Source organism: Lissotriton helveticus, chromosome 12, assembly GCF_964261635.1.
Source record: "Lissotriton helveticus chromosome 12, aLisHel1.1, whole genome shotgun sequence".
Taxonomy (NCBI): domain Eukaryota; kingdom Metazoa; phylum Chordata; class Amphibia; order Caudata; family Salamandridae; genus Lissotriton; species Lissotriton helveticus.
Genome location: NC_136073.1, coordinates 834,586,843 through 834,609,265, shown reverse-complemented (window position 1 = coordinate 834,609,265; position 22,423 = coordinate 834,586,843). Strand labels below are relative to the sequence as shown.

General features: G+C 42.9%; 1 protein-coding gene across 1 annotated transcript; it reads right to left on the bottom strand.

Annotated features, from left to right (window-relative positions):
* Window positions 1–119: 119 nt before the first annotated feature.
* Window positions 120–19,263, bottom strand: LOC144798967 (uncharacterized). Its single transcript, XM_078670107.1, has 6 exons — window positions 19,140–19,263; window positions 14,782–14,895; window positions 7,189–7,536; window positions 4,598–4,749; window positions 1,357–1,469; window positions 120–294 (listed from the first exon to the last, which is right to left on the bottom strand). The coding sequence occupies exons 1-6, from the start codon at window positions 19,228–19,230 to the stop codon at window positions 120–122; spliced, it is 993 nt and encodes a 330-aa protein (XP_078526233.1). The 5' UTR covers window positions 19,231–19,263.
* Window positions 19,264–22,423: the final 3,160 nt, after the last annotated feature.

Here is a 22,423-nt window from a genome sequence, read left to right as displayed (position 1 = left end):
CGCTTAGAAACATACAACTTGCATGTAGGTGTGTCTATGAATAATCGTGAAGGCAGACTCAGACATCGAAAAGGAGGCTTAATCATGCCAGAGAGGAAAGGATTACTGGTCGCAGATGTTTAGGAGTACACACCGGTGCTACTGAAGAGCACGTGGTCTGCATCCTTTTCACATATGTATCTGTATGATTTCATACATTGATCATCATTCCATGATTTAGTAGGACTTTCAGTCTGCTCTGTTGTGGCACAGTTCTCGCTATAATAGTTATCTGGCTGTCCCCATTTCCAAAACCTGTTTAGAAACAAAATGGGACAGTAAAAAATAAATCTAATATCATTAATTTATAAGTCTTGCATATGTTACTATTTTGGAAAACATTAGATTAACAATAAAACACTCCTTATGGTAAAACTGATTAGTGAGTTTAACCGCAAATGTAATATGTATCATACTTAAGTTAAAAACATGAAAGTTTTTTCACAAAATAGTAATCACCTGTTTTTCTTTAAAGATCACTTAATATCGCTGCTTGGATGTTTCTATGAGTTGAAAAGGACAGATATTGCTGTTGCCAAATTTAATTGTATCAGTTTGCGGAGTTCGGAAAGACTTAAGAGTTGCTCTTAGAGGAATTGAAATCCTGATCTTCAAATCACAGAAAGATGCGTTGAGTGCAGAACTCCCTGAGACATCTTTATGGTGAAACGACTGAACAATACCATCTATACGGTTAGCACATTATGGATTCAGAGTATAGAAAAAGGTAAATATTGATGTCATAAAAGATAACTTGCTTAGATTTCACCTTCATTTATTGTCCTTTTCATTTTTCTTAATCTCTTGTTGTGCAGGAGGATGGAGTATAGAACATATTAGTACCATATGACTGCATTATCCCTAGATTGAAATTCTCTAATTTTGTGAGAACTTGCATTAACTGAGAAGTAAGCATGACTTCCCTGCTCACTGTTCTCTCAGCAGTCACTAGCTAAGTGTGGTGTAGGGGACTGGAGATCAGGATGAGTAGAAACATGGCTTCATGAGGCATATATACTTCCACCCTCCTTAGCACACCCCTCATAAGTGGATGATTGTTGGTAACATGCTACTCATACAGACGCTGGAGTGAGTAGGCCAACACTTCACCTCAGAATGAACACATAACCTGTAGTATAGTGTTAAAGACAGCCCGTATTGTGTGCAGTACCATTTGCATGATACAGTGATCTTATTTTCTTAAATGTGCCTGTAAAAAGGAAACATGACATACAATATCATCAAACGAGTTTCTTTTTCAACAGCATTACATCAGCTATTACTAAAGCGCCATTAAATATGTGAGGAAGAACTCACCGTTGGTGGCTAGAAGAGCCATCATCCCAGACCCATTGGCCTTCTTTTTGATTGTCTGAATATCCAATCCAAAGTTTATCATATGAGTCTTTTGATCTGCTGTTAATAAACATCTGAATATAAAATTAATGTGTTAGTGCGCGCTCGCGGCCTTACATCTGAATGAAAAGATAACGCTGAATCCAAGAAACAAGATCATGTATGCGTGCAGGCAAACAAGTGCACTCAGTATGCCCGACCCCGCGTCTAATTATTATACAATTGACCAAAAGATAGAAACCAAATCAGAATACCCACTCGCCATGTTCTATCCTACAACAAGAGAGCCCATGACATCACAAACACTTGTTCTATTGTCCGCAGAATTCCAGAAATAGGAAAAGAATCACACTAACACACCCAAATCACATACACTGCCAACCTTATGGTAGTATAACGCTCAATAAAAAAGGAGAACCGATAAAGCATATGGATTACAATCAGTCCTAATTTTAACTACATCAAGTGAGGCTTTACATTACTAAACTAGTATCCGCTTAGGATCAGTATGATTAAGGTGCTGCATCCAAGTATCATGATTAAAGAGGGGAGTTTTTGTTTATGAATTTATGGAGTCCTTTGTAGCAACTTTTGATAATTTTTTTTCTCCTAACCATTTTTATCAAGTTTGAAAAGTAATTTAGTACCGTGATTTGTATACCTATTTTCAACAGGCGGTGCCCTATAGTCCACCGTACTTTCAGGAGGAAGGTGCCACATTCTATGACGGTGTATCTGAGGGAGCAAACCTAACCTGTCAACAAAGAAAGGGTTGGGTTGGGTTGGTAAGGGAGGTGGAGGGTGGGGAGTTGTGGTTTCAGTGGATATTTTCTGGTGGAGCGCTTTTCGGGGGCGATCAAAATTGTGTCGTGCGGAGTTGGCCCACACCAGTCTACTATGGAGATTGTCCTATTATCAGTGCACTTCGTGAGGAGAGGGAGTATGGGTAGGACCGGACTTGAAGGTGGCTCCAACAAAAGGGGGTGTAGGAGCGAGACCTCGGGGGTCCTCCATTACCATGCACGGGGGCACCCCCTCACCCACTGAGTTGTGTCAGCATGGAGAGATCGCCGGACCAAAAGGGTTGCAGTTTTGCGCAGTCCCATAACATGTGGGTCAAGTGTGCTGGCATCTGTTGACATCGTGGGCAATCCGGAGAAGCCAAGGGGAAAGTTACATGTTATTTTCACGGAGTCTGATATGCTCTGTGGAGAATCTATGTTTGAGTACATTTAAAAAAGAGCATTACCTGGATATTGTGAGGGGGTTTGTACTGCGGCTTGCCAATCCTTATCATTGAAGACTAAGTGGAGTTCATCTTGCCAGTCAGACTTAAGTGTGTGTAAGGAGATTCCTGTGTGTCTCCGAACCGCTCTATACAGTCTGGACACTAGTCTCTTCCCGCGCCCATTGTGAGAAGAGCCTGTGATACAGCATGTGTGAGTGGTTCGTGTCAGGCCATCTGCCAAGCGCGGTGTATCGCAAGCCGAATTCTACCATATGTGAGGAACGTGCACGCAGGAAGGTCTCTGGGGTTGTTCAGGGCCTTCAAAATCAAGGAGAAGGCTGTCCTCAAACAGGTCCCCATTGGTACACAGGCATACAAGCTCCCAGCATGTTAAGTTTCCAGAAGCTATCTGCGCTGGTTGAGTTGGGAGAACCTTCGGTGAGATAGCCGGGGTGTAAGTAGGCGCAGCATTTGTGTATTTGAGGACATTGTGCATACAGATGCATGCTACCTCTAAGAGTATACTGCACTTTGGACGTCCTTTAGTATATGGGAAAAGTGCATTGTGTAGTGTCCAAGAATCTATCTGGTCTGTTGTGGTGACCTGTTTCGGTGAGGTCATGCCCTGCTAGCTAGAGTGAGGGCCTTTGCAGCTGGGACACGTAGTAATATGGTCAGAAGTCTGGTGTGCTGGGTGCAACTTGATCTGTGGGGAGCCAACATTCCACACTTACCATTCCATTCACGTATTATCACTCAGGCAGCCGATATTCCACACTTACCATTCCATTCACGTATTATCACTCAGGGAGCCAACATTCCACACTTATCATTCCATTCACGTATTATCACTCAGGCAGCCAACATTCCACACTTACCATTCCATTCACGTATTATCACTCAGGGAGCCAACATTCCACACATACCATTCTATTCACGTATTATCAGCCAGGCAGCCAACATTCAACACTTACCATTCCATTCATGTATTATCACTGAGGCAGCCAATATTCCACACTTACCATTCCATTCATGTATTATCACTCAGGCAGCCAACATTCCACACTTACCATCCCATTCACGTATTATCACTCAGGCAGCCGATATTCCACACTTACCATTCCATTCACGTATTATCACTCAGGGAGCCAACATTCCACACATACCATTCTATTCACGTGTTATCAGCCAGGCAGCCAACATTCCACACTTACCAGTACATTCACGTATTATCACTCAGGCAGCCAACATTCCACACTTACCATTCCATTAATATATTATCACTCAGGCAGCCAACATTCCACACTTACCATTCCATTCACGTATTATCACTCAGGCAGCCAACATTTCAAACTTATCATTCCATTCACGTATTATCACGCAGGCAGCCAACATTCCACACTTACCATTCCATTTACGTATTATCACTCAGGCAGCCAACATTCCACACTTACCATTCCATTCACGACTCAGGCAGCCAACATTCCACACTTACCATTCCATTCACGTATTATCACTCAGGCAGCCAACATTTCAAACTTATCATTCCATTCACGTATTATCACGCAGGCAGCCAACATTCCACACTTACCATTCAATTCACGTATTATCACTCAGGCAGCCAGCATTCCACACTTACCATTCCATTCACTCATTATTACTCATGCATACTGAACAGTGATCTAAAATGTAGGGTATAGATTTAATATATACCCTTTCGATAAAGGTACAGCAAAGATCCTGATGTAACACAGAGTTAGCTTTATAAATAAGTAGTGAGTGTTGAGAATAGAGCGAGAAAATCATGTTGGAGAAGAAACATGCTGTGACTTTGGGGAGAGTTTGAGAAGAAAAGACTGTTGTTTGCACCCAGGTATATTCCAAACGCTAGATCCACACTTTGCAAGATGATGATGCTCTACCAATATACTGCTTACTGGGCTGTGACCCAACTAGAGTGAGAAGTTAACACACCTGTTCTTCCTCGCTGTTCACGGTCACTAACTGGGACTGATGGCGCCTACACCACCCTTGACTGTACCACCAGTCCCGGGCGTCTTGGGAGAAATAGTAGCAGTGCATATTTTGGAGTGTCCATTCTTGTTGGCAGAACTTACAACGAATGGCTAAAAAGAGAAAAGAAAGGTAACTAGTGCTGTTAATGTTAGATACAGTATATCAACCTATAAACCACATGATTGATGTTACCATGGTGTGGTCCTTAGTAACTCAAAACAGATGTTGTAAGCCGGCTATATATATAAATACTTTTGGGAGGAAATTAATGTCCTTAGATGTGATCAAGATGGCAACAGTTACACTGGTGGCTTATGGAAACCGTTTATCGAAACCAGGCAGGATCACTGAACATTTAGAAAGGGTCCATCTTCAGCTTACCCGGGTCGTGCCATTCTCCGGATTACATGTCTTAGATTTGGACCAGTTTTAATTATGACCAGAGCTATATGTATGATTGCAATCACTCACATTTACTCCCGTTTTAAAGCCTTACTTAAAACCAGTTATACATAACCAAGGCTGATCACCTTCCCAGAGATTGCTGCCCACCTTTTTGCATCTTTGCATAGATTTTGGCAAAGCACTGTAGGTTTTTAATGCCTGAAGTTTATTTTGACTGTATTTCTGCTGTATTCTTGTAGCACAAGGGCAGGTGGATCAGTGTGGGTTGAACATTAGCAAGAATGAGCAAAAGGAGTGGAAGACTAGGATGAGGATTTGGGGGTTGGGCAGTTGGAGAATTAGGTTATTGTGGGGGTGCTGCCGTATTATCGGCTCCAGTCTAATTTTGAAATAAATATTTTCTCTTCTGCTTAACTCAGACTCCACAATTACCATCTCAAGACCATTTCCTTTAGATTTCTCATTCTGATGCCCACCATGGGCTCAGGCTGAATCAGCCCCGAGACCTGGGCCATTCATAAAAGGCACTTTAAGCAACTAAACTTCCAGAACCCAGATTATTTTTACAGCAACTTTAATGCTCTCTTCTTCCACTACACCTCGACCTCCTTACCTTTATCACCCAAGAACATTCAGGCCTTGGATTATGGTACTGGTATCAAACCCATACCAACTCTCTTTATTCAGGCCTAGACTTATAGCACCCTGAAAGCTGTGAGCCTCTCATACCAGATAACATGAGTATGGTACTGCCGGGCACTACCAAAGTCACTCTCAAGATGCTCTATTCTTCGCATAATGTTCTCTTATTCAAAATGGGCATACAGATGTCAAACATTGTCAGGCCTTACACCACCAATTGACTTATATGTGGGCCACCTCTGTGTCTGAAACTGACACTGGAAACCTTATCAACCAGTATGTCTGACAGGCCAAGACCAGCGTGGTCACACTGAACAGCCTAGGGCGCGATGGAATCTATGAGCTCAATTCACAAACTGTATTTTGTGATATGTAAAGCATTTTTACAGTACTACTTCGTACTTAATGCAAAATGCAATTGACAAACGTTCTCTTGGAAGATCCTCACACATGTAAGTTTATTATTTAGTAGTAAACTTGGGGGCGGCCAAGAGAAGTGGCTGGAAAAAGTGGCATACTTACTACTAAATGAGAGGAATTTAGAGCAAAATGGAGGTGTTTAAGTAGGGACATGCCCACTCCAACAAAACAATAAACCATTGCAATTCACAAACTGCACTTCTGCCCAAAACTGTTGCAAATGTAGACCACTGGCACTGCAAGATCCTCCTATAGAAAATGATGGCAGTAAGGAATTAAAATAAAACCCCATAGAAAATAATGTTAAATGTAATTAAGTGATTTCAACTAGTTAAAATTACAGATAAATGTACTTTAATGTTAAATAAATCTAAAAAAATCATTTAGTATTTTATTGTAAAATATTTAAAAACTTTTTCTAAACCCAATTAATGTAACAGTAACATTTAAAGTATTACTTGTAATTCTACTCATAATTTTAATAATAATTAAAACATGATCCACTGTTTTTTTAGTTTTGGTTGTTGGATTTAAACTCAAGAAAAATATTCATTTAATTTAATGTATTGAAATTAATTACATTTTATATTAGAATTAACAGTGCTGCAGCATGTTTAATTTTGTTATAGATTTAAAATAGATAAATTAATTTGCGATAATATTCAACATAAGATTTTTCTTTTCAAGTTTAATAAACTTTTCCCCTGTACTTAACCACAGGGGGAAATCTCTGCTACAGATCTCACCATTACTTGAAACATTTGCCTCTTGATACATCTTTTACATAGATCATTAAGAACATATAATCATAGAAGACCTACTATCAACTGAAACTAAGTCTGCAAAAACTGAATGTCAGTTGACCTCCACCCCACATAGCAAGATGCCTCTTAAATTATGGCTGAACATCTTGAGTACATGATATCTACATCTAAATATACCCAGTTATTAGGAATTACTTGTGACTTAATCTCATCCCCATATAAGTAATCAAGCCGTACATGAAGAATGTCATGTGAGACTATTGAGAGGGATCAACTACTATGCCCCTACCCAGCTTTGGGACACATAAACGGCCTCACCTGTAAGACCACTCATTTCCTCTCTTGAACACTGAAACCAGTTTCGGTCTTGCAGCCAGGTCAACATCTGGGTCAAGAGCTCATTCGCTTGCCTCTGCTGCTCCAGCACATCTCGTAGAGTATCGTTGGTACTTTGGAACGATATAGACAGATTTTGATACGATATAGACAGATTTTGGTACAACCAGGTCATTGTGGCATACTTGGCTAGCAACTGGGTAAGGTTTTGTTGGGAGGTGTCCCACTGCTTGGAGAAATACCGGACTTCTTCCGATAAAAAGGTGGCATTAGCAGAGTATTGCATCACTTCCGCTGTCTTGCCCTGTAGTTGACTGGACCACTTTATGGCTGGAACACATCAAGGATTACGAAAACAGAGTCACAAAATTCAATTGGCCACAAAATATTTTAAATTTGCATTTGCACGTTCAATTTTCATAGATTCAAACCCGAAGCAGCTGGCTTCTAAAAATGTCGCCCAATTTTTTCTAAGGACTTTGAGCCTTCAGTTATCTTCTAGAAACACTCTAACAGTCTATTAAATCATCTGCTAGTGCTGCTACAACATTCCAAGGAGTGCTTTAATTGTTAAGCCACATTAATGGGACAACTAGCCTTGCCTTTAAGAATGACATGGCAGATAAGTTACTGCAAAGATTTAGCATTTGTTAGCCTCATATCTACTCTTCAATGGCCACTTGCAAAATACCCTGGCTAACTCCTTGAGTGCTTCCAGGATCATAAGGCAGGACATTCATATGACTTATGAGGTCAACGCTGGGAATATTAGTAGGGTGGCCGCCTCTTTATTATCTCCTTAGTGACACATTTCCCGGCCTGTGCCTGTGTGTGATAATAACCTAATCCATTCTGGGTATTGTAGGCTTGGTGTGCTTCAAAAGAACTAATTAGATTATCACACTGGATAACATTGATTTGTAGATTAAATGCCTAGGACAGGAAACCATGGTCAGCCGTGCCATTAAATGCTTTGGTCATCCTAGCCATCAGTGCAGCCCTCCGATTAAGAGCAGCGTGAGAGGATGAAACTCAACATAGACAATGAAACATCACACAGGAAGCATATCTGCCTGATGGTATAAGTTATGTATGACACCACACTCCAGCTACTCTTGGTTTTGTGAGCCAATATCGCTTTGCATGCTGGGATTTTTAAGCCCACTTATAATGACAATCTCATAATTACTAATTCTAGAATGCAAAGTGCTGTGGGCTAAAAAGACATAGCTAGTAGAAGGAATAGGGGATCACTGAACAGCCACTGTGAAATCCACTTTAAACATATGTAGCACCAGGGGAACACTGTCCCACCATGCCCTTCACTGGGAACAGCTCATCAGCGAAGGACAGGCTAGTAGTTTGATGTAACCAGCATGCCCTTCGAAGGGGTGGAGATTTCATTACAAGACAGGAGGCTAACATTATGCATTAATCCTTTTAATGCCACTCACAACAGCCGCTTACATCACAAAGGAATAAGAAAGAACTAGATGACATCACGCCATCAATATAAGCCATGAGCAGGAGTAGAGCTGCCTCTTTTAAATGCGGCTCACAACAGATAAGTTCTCTCTCTTACCTTGTTGATACTACTATGAATGTCATTATTTATCTTTATACTCTAATTGCCTTTATTCCTTACATGCTTTTGAATGCTTATATTTGAATGTCCTTACGAATTTATTCGTACTTTTAGCATGATTTACAACTCTGTACTCGAAATGCTCCCATTTCTCTCTCCCGAACGACTTCCAATCTATGGTTGTCGCGTCTACCCCGCGTTTTACCCATCCCCCCCCACCACTGTTTTGTGCACGAATACTCGGCACCTCCGACCTCACCTTTCCCGTTTTTGCCGCCATCTATCGCCTCCGCTCCCAAAATTGCCATCGCTTATGCTCCCAAATTGCCCCCTTCCGTCTGGACCCCACTCGGCCTCATTGCGCCTCGACAAGTACCTTTGAGGTCTCCTCGCCCCTCAAAACCGGCTCGTCGTCCTTAGTAGAGGAATGGACCTTGGCAACCGTGACGCTTCACGATATGCCTCCTAAGGTCCATTCCTCCTCGCTGACGCTCCGAGTGGCTCGAGCATGCCGGTTGCTTTGAGAAGCCCCTGCCGAGCGCTTTAAACCACCGATCAGCTGTTCCTTCGACTCGAAAAGCCAACATTTTAGCGAAAATACCCCATTATTTAGGATAAAGCCTTCCTTTTGCCCTATTATTTAATTCAAAGCCTGAATTCATTTAGGATAAAGCCTTCCTTTTGCTATATTAATACCCAATTTTTTAAGTTATAACTTAATACCTAAAAAAAAAAGCCTAATACTAAAAAAAAAAAAAAAAGACTCTTTATATTATTATAAGGGATTTTATCTGTTTAAACTTTAATAAGGATACGCTCCTACTAGCCTCTCTCCTTATCTAACTTGGTTTAACCCTTACTCACCTGCTATGTCCGACCTAGAATCTGATGATGCAATGGCTAGCTCGCCTAATCACAATAGCGACGCATTTAAATCCTTTTTACAAAGGGAAATGAGGACCTGTATGTTGGATACCTTGAAGGAGGTCATATCCAATAAAAGATCCCTTTTATTCGATGACACTCCTCGTGACCCCGACTACTCTAAACCCCAGAAAAAAATCCAAACACTGCCCAAGCACTGATGGAGGTCGCGATACCTCGCATGACATTGGAGGTCCAAGCACCTCACAAGGTTTGGGAGGCCCTAGCGCCTCAAAAGGCAAGGTTGCCCCTCGCGGCACACTCAGGTTGGGTGTCCCTAGCGGCACAAATTTGACAGGTGTCCCAAGCGGCACATATATTGACAGTGCTCGTGTGGATCCTAGTTCCGATGAAGACGAGTTCTTCAACGAACCAGACGATGAATTAGTGCTCGACCTCGATGAGGGAGACTTGGACGACTTGGATCTTAACACATTTTCAGAGGCAGATTCCTCACCCTCTTCAAAGGACGCGATCCTTGACCCCCTAGGTGGGGAAATGTTCTCCCCAACCAATATATCTCACCCCAACAGCTCAAGGTGGTATCCACATGACCATGTCGCAAAGTTTGTGGCTAAATGGCTCAGAAACTCTCTCGAGTTACAGTCTCGCAACATTATGAGGTCTGAATGCCCCAGACTTTACATAGAAGATAAGGTGTGCCAAACCCCTAACCTAGACCCTGACCTTATAAAGTTTTTATTTAAATTAGGTAAGGACCCCAGGAAAGGCCTTGAAAGGGCTCTTAAAGCCTGTCAGGATCGCCTCCTTGACCTTTTAGGCCCCCTTACTAGAATCCTCGACCTAGCTGAGGAATCCCACATCTCTAACACTCCCCTCGTAACCAACTTAATCAGGGGATGGAGCCAAAGAGCAATAGTACTCCTTGGTAACGCAAACTCCTCGCTTAACATCGAAAGAAGGAGGACTGTCCTTAATAGAATAAACCCCAAACTTGGCGACCTTGCAGAAAAAGAGCCTTCCTCTAAGCCCAATGGCCTCCTCTTTGGAGAAGACATGATTAAAACGCTCTGTAAATATGTTGCAACCTTTACCGCTCTGGACAGAGCTCAAATTAACATGAAAAGGGTTTTCCCTACAAACCTTTTTGGCCAGGCCGGAAGAAGGGGCCGCTCTTTCGGCCGTGGAAACTTTCGGCCCTTCTCATCTGGAAGAGGAAGAGGTTCTACTGGTAGAGGCTTCTACCCCTCCAACAACAGGCAATATTACCCGCCAAGGGGAAGAGGTTCGCGAGGAAGAGGCTTCCCCCCCCCGTGGTGCTTCCAACAACGCTACTCAAAGTAAGTGCTTCTCTTTCTTCTTCCCCTCCCAAGGTCGGGGGCAGGCTCAAACATTTCCTTCACGTTTGGGAGTCCTTGACACAAGACCCCTGGGTTTTAGAAACAGTCCAAGGGTTCAAAATAGAATTCCTAGAGATCCCATATCAATCTGTCACTCCGAACCCTCTGGTTCTTCCTCTAGAACACCTAGAAATTGTCAAAGAAGAGGTTTCTTCTATGTTAAAGAAGGGCGCCATAATAGAGGTACCTTGGTCTCAGAAAAACTTTGTAAGCACCCTCTTCTTAGTCGAGAAGAAGGACAAGGGTTGGCGCCCAGTAATAAACCTTCGGGAGGTAAACAAATACCTCATTTATCGACATTTCAAGATGGAGGGCATCCATCTTCTCAGAGATCTCCTCCTTCAAGGAGATTGGTTAGTCAAATTGGACCTAAAGGATGCCTATTTCACCATACCCATGGCTGTGGAACATCAACCCTTTCTCCAATTCATTTGAGACAATCGCCTTTTTCCATTCCAGGCCCTTCCTTTCGGCCTTTCATCCGCCCCTTGGTGTTTCACCAAGGTCATGAGTACGATCGTCTCCACCCTGAGAACCAGAGGTATCCGTCTCATTATTTACTTAGACGACATCCTCATCATGTCCCAATCTCATTCTCAGTTATTAAAAGATCTCCAGACCTCCATGAATCTCATAGAGGACCTCGGATTTATTATAAACAGGGAAAAGTCCATTCTCTCACCCTCCACATCTCTGGAGTTCCTAGGCTTCACCGTGGACACCTCCAGCTGTCTCCTCTTACTCCCAAAAAAGAAAATTGCCAAAATCCGCAAGGAAATCAGATTTGTTCTGAGACAACAGTCTCTCTCCCTCCGAGAATTGGCCAGACTTCTTGGTCTCCTTTCTTCCTCGATCCAAGCTATCTTCCCAGGTCCGCTGAACTACCGTGCTCTTCAGAGAGTGAAAGCCAATGCTCTCAGATCCGGCCTTTGGTATGGAGACCACGTTTCTCTGGACGAACAAGCCAAACTGTAACTTTCTTGGTGGCTGGACAATTTGGATGCCTGGAACGGAAGGGCTATCTTCGGTTCAATTCCGGATTTCGTTTTAGAGTCAGACGCCAGCCTTCACGGTTGGGGAGCACGTCTCTTCAACCAGGACACCGGTGGTGTCTGGACCCCCTCAGAATCTTCTCACCATATAAACTTCCTAGAGCTGACGGCTGGCCTCTATGCTCTGATGAGTTTCAGACACTCTCTCCAGGGCAGATCCGTTCTCCTGAAAATGGACAACCTTTCTGCAGTCTCTTATATCAACCGTCTTGGTGGCACGAGGTCTACCAATTTATCAGATCTGGCCCAAAAACTTTGGATGTTCTATCTAGAACACAAAATCTCCCTGAGGGCAGAATACCTCCCAGGGAAATCCAATATCTCAGCAGACTGGAACTCGAGATTCCTTCTAGACTTCAGCGATTGGAAACTCGATACTTCCGTTTTCAATTCCCTTTTCCACTTCTGGGGCCCCTTCGATGTGGACCTTTTTGCAAGCCGTTTGACCTTTCAACTTCCCCAGTACTTCAGCTGGATGCTGGATCCGGGTGCTCTGGCTGTGAACGCTTTCCTCCAACCTTGGGCCCCCCTCTGCCCGTACGCCTTTCCCCCCTTTGGGATGATCCAAAGGGTTCTGCAGAAAGTGAGACAGGAACAATGCTCCTTGGTCCTGATAACCCCTTTCTGGCCGTCTCAAGCATGGTTCCCCACTGCTCTGGAACTTTCTTGCGACGTTCCCTTCCTGATCGCGGCTACTCAAGGGCTCCTTCTAAACGCAAACGGAGAAGATCACCATCTGGTTCTCTCAGGGAACCTGAACCTTCTTGCCTGGAAAGTGTCAGGCAATCTAACCAATTGTCTGGACTTTCGTCTTCGGCTCTCACTCTCCTTGGAGAATCTTGGGCACCTGGAACACACTACAGATATAATAACATCTGGAAAAAATGGTCTAGTTGGTGCTTGGAAAGGGACTTGGATCCTGTGGAAGCTCCTATCATCAATATAGTCAATTTCCTGGTGGAACTCTTTGACAGTGGTCTTTCCTATAGATCTATTAATTGTTTTAGATCTGCAATCTCAGCTGGACACTCTCTTGTTAACCATAAGACGGTAGGTAAAAATGCTATCATTTGTAGAGTTCTTAAAAGTATCAGACTTAAAAGACCTCCTAGGCCTAAATATCAATCTGTTTGGGATGTTAAACTCCTACTTGACCTCTTTTGCTCCTGGCCTGATAACTCCCTTCTTAATAGAAAATGTCTTTCAATTAAACTTGCCTCTCTGTTGTGCCTGATTTCTTGTCGCAGGGTATCCGACGTCAAAGCCTTGGATATTTCTTATAGATGTTATGACATGTTTGGTGTTAAATTTGAAATTCATAGAAGAACTAAGACTATGTCTGATTTCATTTTTTACCCTCGTTTTGATTTCTGCAAAAAACTTTGTGTTGTTAATTGCATGAAAGAATATGACTCAAGAATGAAATACCTTCGTCCACCTGATGCGAATCAACTTCTTGTCTCCTATGTTAAACCATTTAAACCCATTTCATCTTGCTCCATTGCTAGATGGGTTAAGCTAGCCATGAACCTTGCTGGTATTGACCTTTCTAAATTCCAAGCTCACTCTCTAAGAAGTGCTATGTCCAGCAAATCCTTTTGGTCTGGTGGTAAGTTGGATGTTATCCTTAAGTCTGCAGACTGGTCCAATGCTTCTACCTTTGCGCATCATTACTGCAAACCTATTGAACATGTTTCTGATGCTGTCATTCAGGGCTACCAACATGCATAATGTAGCCTCCTGTCTTGTAATGAAATTGCGATTCTCCTATTAACATGACCAGAGAATCTGGATTTCATTAAAGACACGGAGGCTAACATTATCCCCCCCTTTTTCCCTCCCCTATATGGAGGATATTTGAATATTTTGTTCGATTTAATATTAATATCTAAAAAAAAATGAAAAATGTATGTGTATTAAATCTTTTCAATTCAAGTTTGCTTGCATCCAATGTTATCTCTGATCTTGTCTTCTTTCCGTTTGTCAACGGTTCAGACTTTGATGTTCTTCTTTTCTTTCAGATAATTCAAGCTAATGGATTCCTACGGTTTTACTTCACTTCCTTCCATGGTTTTCAACCTCATCACCTTCTTCGTACCAAGTTGCAGTTCGATTAGACTTTCATTGTTCGCCCGCATTTTAAAGAGGCAGCTCTACTCCTGCTCATGGCTTATATTGATGGCGTGATGTCATCTAGTTCTTTCTTATTCCTTTGTGATGTAAGCGGCTGTTGTGAGTGGCATTAAAAGGATTAATGCATAATGTTAGTCTCCGTGTCTTTAATGAAATCCAGATTCTCTGGTCATGTTAATAGGAGAATCGCAATTCCCTTGCAGGCAGGTGCAGTGAGTGACCCAATTGCCTAGACAGGGATCCTGGGACAATCCATGTCACCCACATCCCATGGGGACCGTGAGGGCTGCGCTCATGTCTATAATATTGTGTTAATGCAAAGGGTTTCCTAATTTTCCCAGAACCACACCCCCAAGCAAATGAAGGAACGCCTCCTTGAGATCGCACTTGCACACATTTAGCGCCAACGCAGCAAAAATGATTGTGCATCCTGCTGCAATGCCAAAGTGCCCCAGGAGCACAAAACGCTTTGGAACAATGCTTATTGAAATACCAAAATAATATTCCAGAATATACTTACAGAGAATTAAAAGAGTGATCACAAGAACCAACAGGATAAAAGATAAAATGGCGAGAGCTCGCACCAACTTTGTAGACGCTGGCGAAGAAACAGGTGTCTTTCCAGTCGTGGTCACTGAAAGAAAGAACAAGTCAGTAATCTACATGTTTACAGCATGAATCATCTGTGATTGACCTGGGCTCTCTTGTGGTTTCATGAGCAGTTACACCTCTTCCCATCAGTCATGCATCTCTGCCTGTGCTTGCACGCCCCTGAGCACATAGCTAGACTGTAACACAGGCACATGGCCCTGTTGTGCCGGGGTCCCACACCTTTCAGGGGAAGGGGGTAACCTGAGTTGGGGAGATCCACCATACAGCGCCTAGCCTCAAAAGGCCCACCTACGCAATTTTTGGTGTTTGCATTTACGGATTTTAAAGAGCAGCCAGGAACTATAGCTAAGAAGATGACAAAGGTTGCAATTAAAAAAAATCTTTACCAGAATTTGGGGCTGTTTCCATCAAAATTCTCTGCATGATATACTAAAATTAAAAATAGCCGTTTTATTTATCATTTCGGTTGTGAAAGACGTGGCTGAACCTTATCAGGTTTAGCCACACTAAACAGCTATGTTGAAGATGTTGGGAAGTTTCAAGTAAAGAAAATTTTCAAAAGCAATACCCGATTCAACAAAAAGCATTGTTAGCAACAATGCGATGACGGAGGATAGAAAGGAAAAAATCCCGTTACAGATGTGCAGAAGATAAAAACACAACTTGTGGATCACTGACACTGGTTGAGTTTACATAAACTCACGTTCAAGCAGATTCCACAAGTTCCTCACCACCAGTTTAAGGTAATCCCGATAGACTGGACTACACTATCTAGACCAGTTTACAGACCTTATTTTGGTTCAGTAAAACCTCAGTTTTGGTTGGATCCTGTTAATCATAGTCCATGAGCACATTGGGGGCAACCTGGTACCCTGGTAGATCAGTAGAAGAATCTCTAGATTGGTTTTCAGCATAAACCATGTTCAATTGACTAAACACCCCAAAAAACCCTGTATGCGTTTACCAATCAATACGAGAAATAGGGGACACATGGATGTGAGAACAAACGCATTTGTTCAAAGAAAAGAAAATAAGAACATGGAAACAAGCAACATAGAAAATCATTTGAAGCGTGCTCAGACAAAAAAAACCTTTGAAACAAAACATGTACTCACATAGGCATGCAAGTGACGTGCGTCAGCGGTCCTTGCGCCTTCATAAACATGACATATGTAGACCTTGCTCTCACAATGACTGAACAGACAAGGGCCTACATCCATTCTGTTGAGTAGTCATGGGAAATTGAAGAGATAAGTTCATGTCAAGAGGTGAAAGACATGCTATTCTGAACTTTAAACCCAATTCCAAAAGGAAATACAAAGAGGAGAAAATGAACATTTGGGGGTTTACATTATTAAAAAACCAATAGTACCCTAATACAGGATGGTTAAATATATTTGTGACACCCTCACAATTTGATAGCACTAATGTCTAAGCATTCGTATTTTTAACACAAGGTGAAACACTATAAAGAGGCGATAGATTCTGATATAAATCAATAATATTGAAATAGTCTTATTTTTTACTGTATTATTTGAGAAGCACATAATTACAAAGACAGGTTAAAAGACTGAGCTCCTGTTTGTAGTTCAAACTTAGAGCGCAGAACATTAGATGACTTTAATAGAGAACCAGACAGTACACAATTTTTTTATTCTTGGCACAGGTAGATTAAGTGATGTGGCTAGAATCACGGAATGTTGAGCCGAGGCAAAGAATTGAGCCTGGTTCCCCATGTTCCAATGTTAATCGCTCTAGTTACTACTAGCCAAATCTCTTCCTTACTGTCGGCGCTGGAGGGGCGGCCTTAGGCATGTGCAAGCTGTGCACCTGCACAGGGCCACCAAACCCCAGGGGCCACCATGCCAATATATATCCTTAATATAATAATCCTCTGAGGATGGATACATATTTGCGTGGCAGCCCCTGGCAGGGATTTGGCGGCCCCCGGCTCTGTTCCACTTCCAAACTCCCTGACCCCCCTCTTCACTGGCCTCCACGCTCTGCCCCGCCCGGACCCCCTCTTCCGGGGGCCCCTACCTGCGTTCCCTGCCCAGGGCCGCCATGAGCCTACAGCCGCCCCTGGGCGCTGTTAAGTGATTATGCTAAGTTTGAAATGTTCTGCCATATCATCCCAGAAGAATATTGAGGCAAGAAGGCTTTCTGTTCTAAACATTTGTCAAATATAAGAACAAGGAAAGAGACGTACTGTTGCAGTGGCAAAACAAAGTACTTGTTGCAGTGCCCTTAAAGAACTACCTGAGTTATCCCTCAGAAGAGCTGCAGCTGTAACATTACAGATGTCCTCCTGCTTTTATCATTCAAACATCCCTCAAAAGCAACTCCAGCCATTTTAACGACAGTAACTTTATAGACAGCCGCCATGTTATAGTGACTATATAAGCAAGGGTACAGCGACCCTACAGAAATCATGCGTGACACCATACAACAGAGGTCTTCAAACTTTTTGATGAGGTCGAGACCCCCTTCTCAAAATTGTTTAGGTGTACAGAACCCCTCCTGACAAAACATTTCTAGAACCTGTTACTCATCAGCAACAACCATAAATGCCCTCAATTCCCAGGATAAGTCATTTTTACGGTGGGAAAATAATCTTAAACAGTGTAATCTGTACGTTTTTTAGGTCTTTCACTGCCAGGTAGCTAAGTATAAAATAACGGATAGCTGAAATGAAAAAAGAATTTAGAAAGTTGTTCCTCAGTGGAAAACGCACAATAGTACATTATGAAACCTTTTATTAGTTAATTCACTGCAGAGGTCTGTGTGTAACCAGAGAGCCACAGAATTACATCTTAGATGGTGCAGTGGAGAAAAGTAACTTGTGCATTTTTAGTGCTAGACGGTCACAGTTTATGACAGAAAGCACTGTGAATATGTAAGTCATTATTTAAAACTTGCATTTTAGTAATACCCTGATTATACGTAATTTGTGGTTTTTTTTTTTTTACAATACTGTCATTCAACATCTCCTGGGGTAGTAAGCACTATACAAATACAATTAAAATTAAAAGCACACACTTCACAACTCAATTGTTCTCTTTGCACTGCCACTCAAAAAGAATAAGTCTTTGTCGTCACAAAGCTTTGAGTGATTTGATCGATTAAAACCAGTACCTGCATCTAAGCACCCTTTATTTACATTTGCAGATTAACTCGTAGCGCACATTTGCATTTCTTTCAGGCAAGCAGGCACCCTGGCATTTAGCTGTCTGCCTGGCTATCGTTTCACAGCACATGACACTCCTTGAATGACACTCCAGCTGAAGCCTTTTAACTATCAGAATTAACCGTCCCAGGACTGTTGTCTTTTTCCAGAAAGTAAGGGAACGGCTATTTAAATATGTTCCTTCACTGCGGAAAACATCTTCATCACAGAAAGGGTTGTGCGATTGCACGTTATAAATATCATATTTGGCAGAATTATGCCTCAATGAGAGCAAGGAATACAAAATGTAAAGTTTATAGAAATAAATGTTCAAAATAATCTGCAAACAAGTATTTAAAAGGAAAAATATTCTACCAACAGACGTTAATAAGCCTTTCCAGTACCAAGGTTTGTTATGCTCCACAATCAAAAAATTGAAAAATTTAAAACAACTTTTAAATACAAGAGCCCTTTAGAGTATGCATTATAAAAGTATTTGCTTAGACTGGGTGACAGAAACAGCAAAAATGACACATTTCAAGATAGCAGAAGGTAAGGAAAGTTCCTGGTTGGGTGGTCCTGGCCTCTGACTTCCATCTCTTTTTCCCCTCGGTGACAACAGCCCTCTCCAGCCCCTCCAGCCCAGCTTGCACCTTTCCTTGTAGACGCAGTACATGAACAGGCGTGTTGAGCTCAATTAAGCTGGTACTCGCCTACAGCAAAGCCTGACTGCCTCCTATTGGTCGTGGTCGCCAGGTCCCATCCCCCTTCATCAGCTGGCGAGGAGTGTGCACAATAGGTTTGCTTCTCAGGGCAGTCCCCAGTGTGAGGCTGTGCCTGGTACAACCACTTGGAGCTGATGCCATTCAGCAATCCTTGTGTGACACAATTAAGGCTGGGAAATGCGCTCACCCCCTTCCCATGACTCCACGGCCCCCCTGGAGGTCGCGCCCCACAGATTGAAGACCTCTACCATACAAGATCTGCTACAGTGCCCTATAGAAATCCTAAGGCTGTGACCTTATAGGTATTCTGTGGAAGCCCTCTACAGAAGTCCTCATGCAGAGACCCTATGAAAGCTTGCTTGCAGTGCCCCCTACCTGCTGTCCTGACCACGGCCACCTGTCCTTTCCTTGGTGGCGGGGCTGTCGGAGGGAACTTCAGCTCCGCATACGTGACCTCAGGCTCCATCACGGCCGTGGACCCCACACTATCAGGAGTAAGTCTGAAGTGATGTAGGTAGCAGCTGTAGAAAGGGGAAGTAAAGTCTTAATCACTCTAGGGCTGGATTTCAGTTATGCAAATTTCCCCATGGCAAACAAAATGTGATTTCAGTAATCTGTCGAGGAAGAAATGTGGCCAACCCATTTTCGGATCTTAACATTCAGCCAATGCTGTAAGCTGTTAAGTAAGAACAATGTTTTAAGTCATTTCCTTTTTTACTTCACCAGACGTGGAGGTGGCGGTCCCCGGGGGAGTCAAGTGTCTGTCACACTTTACTGTTAAGTCACCACTGGCAGCAAACTATACACATAGTGAGACTCTCAAGCAGGTCTCCTTGTTTAGAAAGTGTTAATTGGTGGTGATTTACATCAGGATATTTTACATGTGGAGAGGTTAACATGTATTTGTTTCAGGTTTTTTTAAGACCCAGCAAACTTCTTTTTGCTTCCTAAAAGCCCAGGGCCTCATTTATGAAGCCGTGCGTCACTTTTACGCCGCCGGTGCGTCACTTTTTGTGACGCATCAGCAGCGTAAGAAATGTGCCTTGCTGCACCATATTTACAAAGTGACGCATCTAGGTAGATGCGTCACTTTGTAAACCCCTGCGCAACATTATACCTACGTCAGGTATAATGTATTCTGACGCAAGAAAGGGTCATAGAAGTGATGCAGTGAAAGCTGTAAGATTTCACTGCGCCACTTCTAGGACACAAATGCGTCAATTTCTGACACCTGCCTCACATCAGGCGTAAGACTGACGCAGGCCCTTTCACATGGGGCTTGCACCATGTGAAAGGACACATTGCTGGAGTTGCGTCACATTTGTGACACACTCCAGCAATGCGTCACCTTTGCCCCATACAGATACGTCAGAAATGCTCACGTATCTGTAACTCCTTGCGACATGATGCGTCATACTGTAAATATGACGCATCATTGGTGTCGCAAGGAGGGTGCAGTGAAAAGTGACGCATCGCTGTTTTCACGCAGCGATGCATCACTTTTCGTAAAGGAGGCCCCCAGTATCTCAGGAGGAAAGGGGTGCATAGTGGTTTCTACCTGTACACAGCTTGATGTGGTTTTAAGGGTATGCCACGAAGTGCAACTAAGGTCAGGTTTTAACTACAACTGCTTATAAGTGTGATAGCTGCAAGTGTGTGGAGATGTTTGAAAAGTCAATGGATGAGTACGGTTTTACAATAGATTAGAAAATCAAAGAGGTGAAAAAAAGTTAACTACTAAAAAAATAGAAAAAAGTAGTAAACAAATGGATTCATCGGGTATGGCATTAACCCCTTGACCGCGGCGAAAATTCCGCCGCGGTGCGGGTGATTTATGGCGTGGGCGTGGGCGTGGTTCGGACGGCCCCCGTCCGTCCTCCGCACACTCCCACCGTGACGTCGGACGGCCGCCGGCCGTCCGACGCATGGAAGGGGTTAAGGATAGGATTATAGTTAGATTTACATACGGGATGGTGGTTCGGGTAGGTTTCAAGTACGGGTGGGTTTAAAGATTTGGGTAAGGAGTAGGGTTTGGGCAGGGGATGAGATTAATGTTAGGTTAGATTGGGGGCGCTGAGTGAGGGTTAGTTTAATATAAGCTGTAACTAATGGTGAAAGAAGAGAATGCAAAAGAAAAGTGGAAGTAGATGTTTCAGGGGCACCCCCTTTAAAATAGCAATATGGTGTAAGGGGAAACATTTTAAGGTTAGAGCCAAGAAGGAGTAACATTTAGGGATCTATAAACAATTCACATATTTATTGGTCAAATTAGCAACTGCAATTTTGAATTTTCCAATGAGGAACATTTTATCCACAATGCTTTTAGCTCTACTAAAGAAGAGGCTGGCGTAGTTAAGTAGATAAGATCAGGCGTGGGACTAGACAGGGATGCCTGCTGTTCCAGTAGCGGCCGGTGGTGGGAGTGCTGCGGGACGGTGAGGCGGGGCGGGGGTGGTGCAGGGTGGGGGGTAGTAAACTATGGAATACAGCCCAATGGATGTAAGTAAACAAATAAATAAATAAAACGAATTTCATTGCACGTGCTGCATCGCATTTTGAAATGCGGCGCGTGCAATGAAATTTGTTTTATTCATTTATTTGTTTACTTACCTCTGTTCGGCCATATGACGTAGTTCATTACCCCCATCCTGCTCCTCCCCCGCCCGCTGCACTCCTACCACCGGCCGTTACTGCGCTGTTCCCTCTTCTATTCTCGCTTTTTATAGAACACCTGGCAATAAAAATTCGTAATAATCTTCAGATAGTGCCTACTTTAGCGGCCGTGCCAAAAATTAAATCATTTGCAGATGATATTCTTCTTTACTTATCAGCAGAGTCATCTAATATTCTTAACGCATTTGATGAAATAACAGCTTTCACACAAATAGGTGGGTATAGGTTAAATCAAGCAAAGACTGAAGTACTCCGGTTAAATGCTCCCTCTGTATCGGTTCCTTTTCTTCCTCAACAGGCAGTCTCTAAACCTATTTGATATTTAGGCTTATTTGTGACTGACCATTTTTTATGAATTATTCATGCTATACTTTGGAAGCACACTTAAAAAAGCTGAGAGGTTATTAGACACATGGGGCCAGATGTAGGAGCCCAAATACCGGTCGGTAACGGCCGATTTCGGCCGATTTCGGCCGTTACCGACCGGTATTTAGGATTTGGCATGTAGGGAGCATGTCATTTACAGAATCGGTAAATTTACCGATTCGGTAAATATACAGAATCGGTAAAATACCGATTCGGTAAATATACCGATTCTGTAAATGAGATGTAGGTGGCACTTCAAAGAGTGCCACGGGCCTTTAGGAGTCGGTATTTTACCACCTAATCCTATTGGGTGGTAAAATACCGAATACAGGTGTGCATGCACATCTGTGCATGCACACCTGTGCAGAGTGACACACAGATATGCCCTTAGGGCATGTATGTGTGCCACATGTTACACGTGCCTGTATTCGGGGTGCTAGAGGGTGTCAAAGTGACACCCCCTGCACCCTTGCAGGATTCGGTATTTACCGAATCGGTAAATACCGAATCGGTATTGCCCATTGATTCCTATGGTACAAAAGGGGGTGGTAATGGACGGAGCATCTGAACCAATCAAACACTCACACCCAGTCAAAAGATTTGGGTGTAATCCATCACCG

Bases quoted from the DNA above. Each gene is read 5' to 3' on its own strand.
- LOC144798967 (XM_078670107.1), bottom strand. From the start codon at position 19,230: ATGGAGCCTGAGGTCACGTATGCGGAGCTGAAGTTCCCTCCGACAGCC. The intron at 7,537-14,781 runs GTAAGTATATTC...GATGTGTTCCAG, and splicing joins GATCACTCTTTTAATTCTCT to CCATAAAGTGGTCCAGTCAA. The intron at 4,750-7,188 runs GTGAGGCCGTTT...TTCTCTTTTTAG, and splicing joins GGAAATGAGTGGTCTTACAG to CCATTCGTTGTAAGTTCTGC.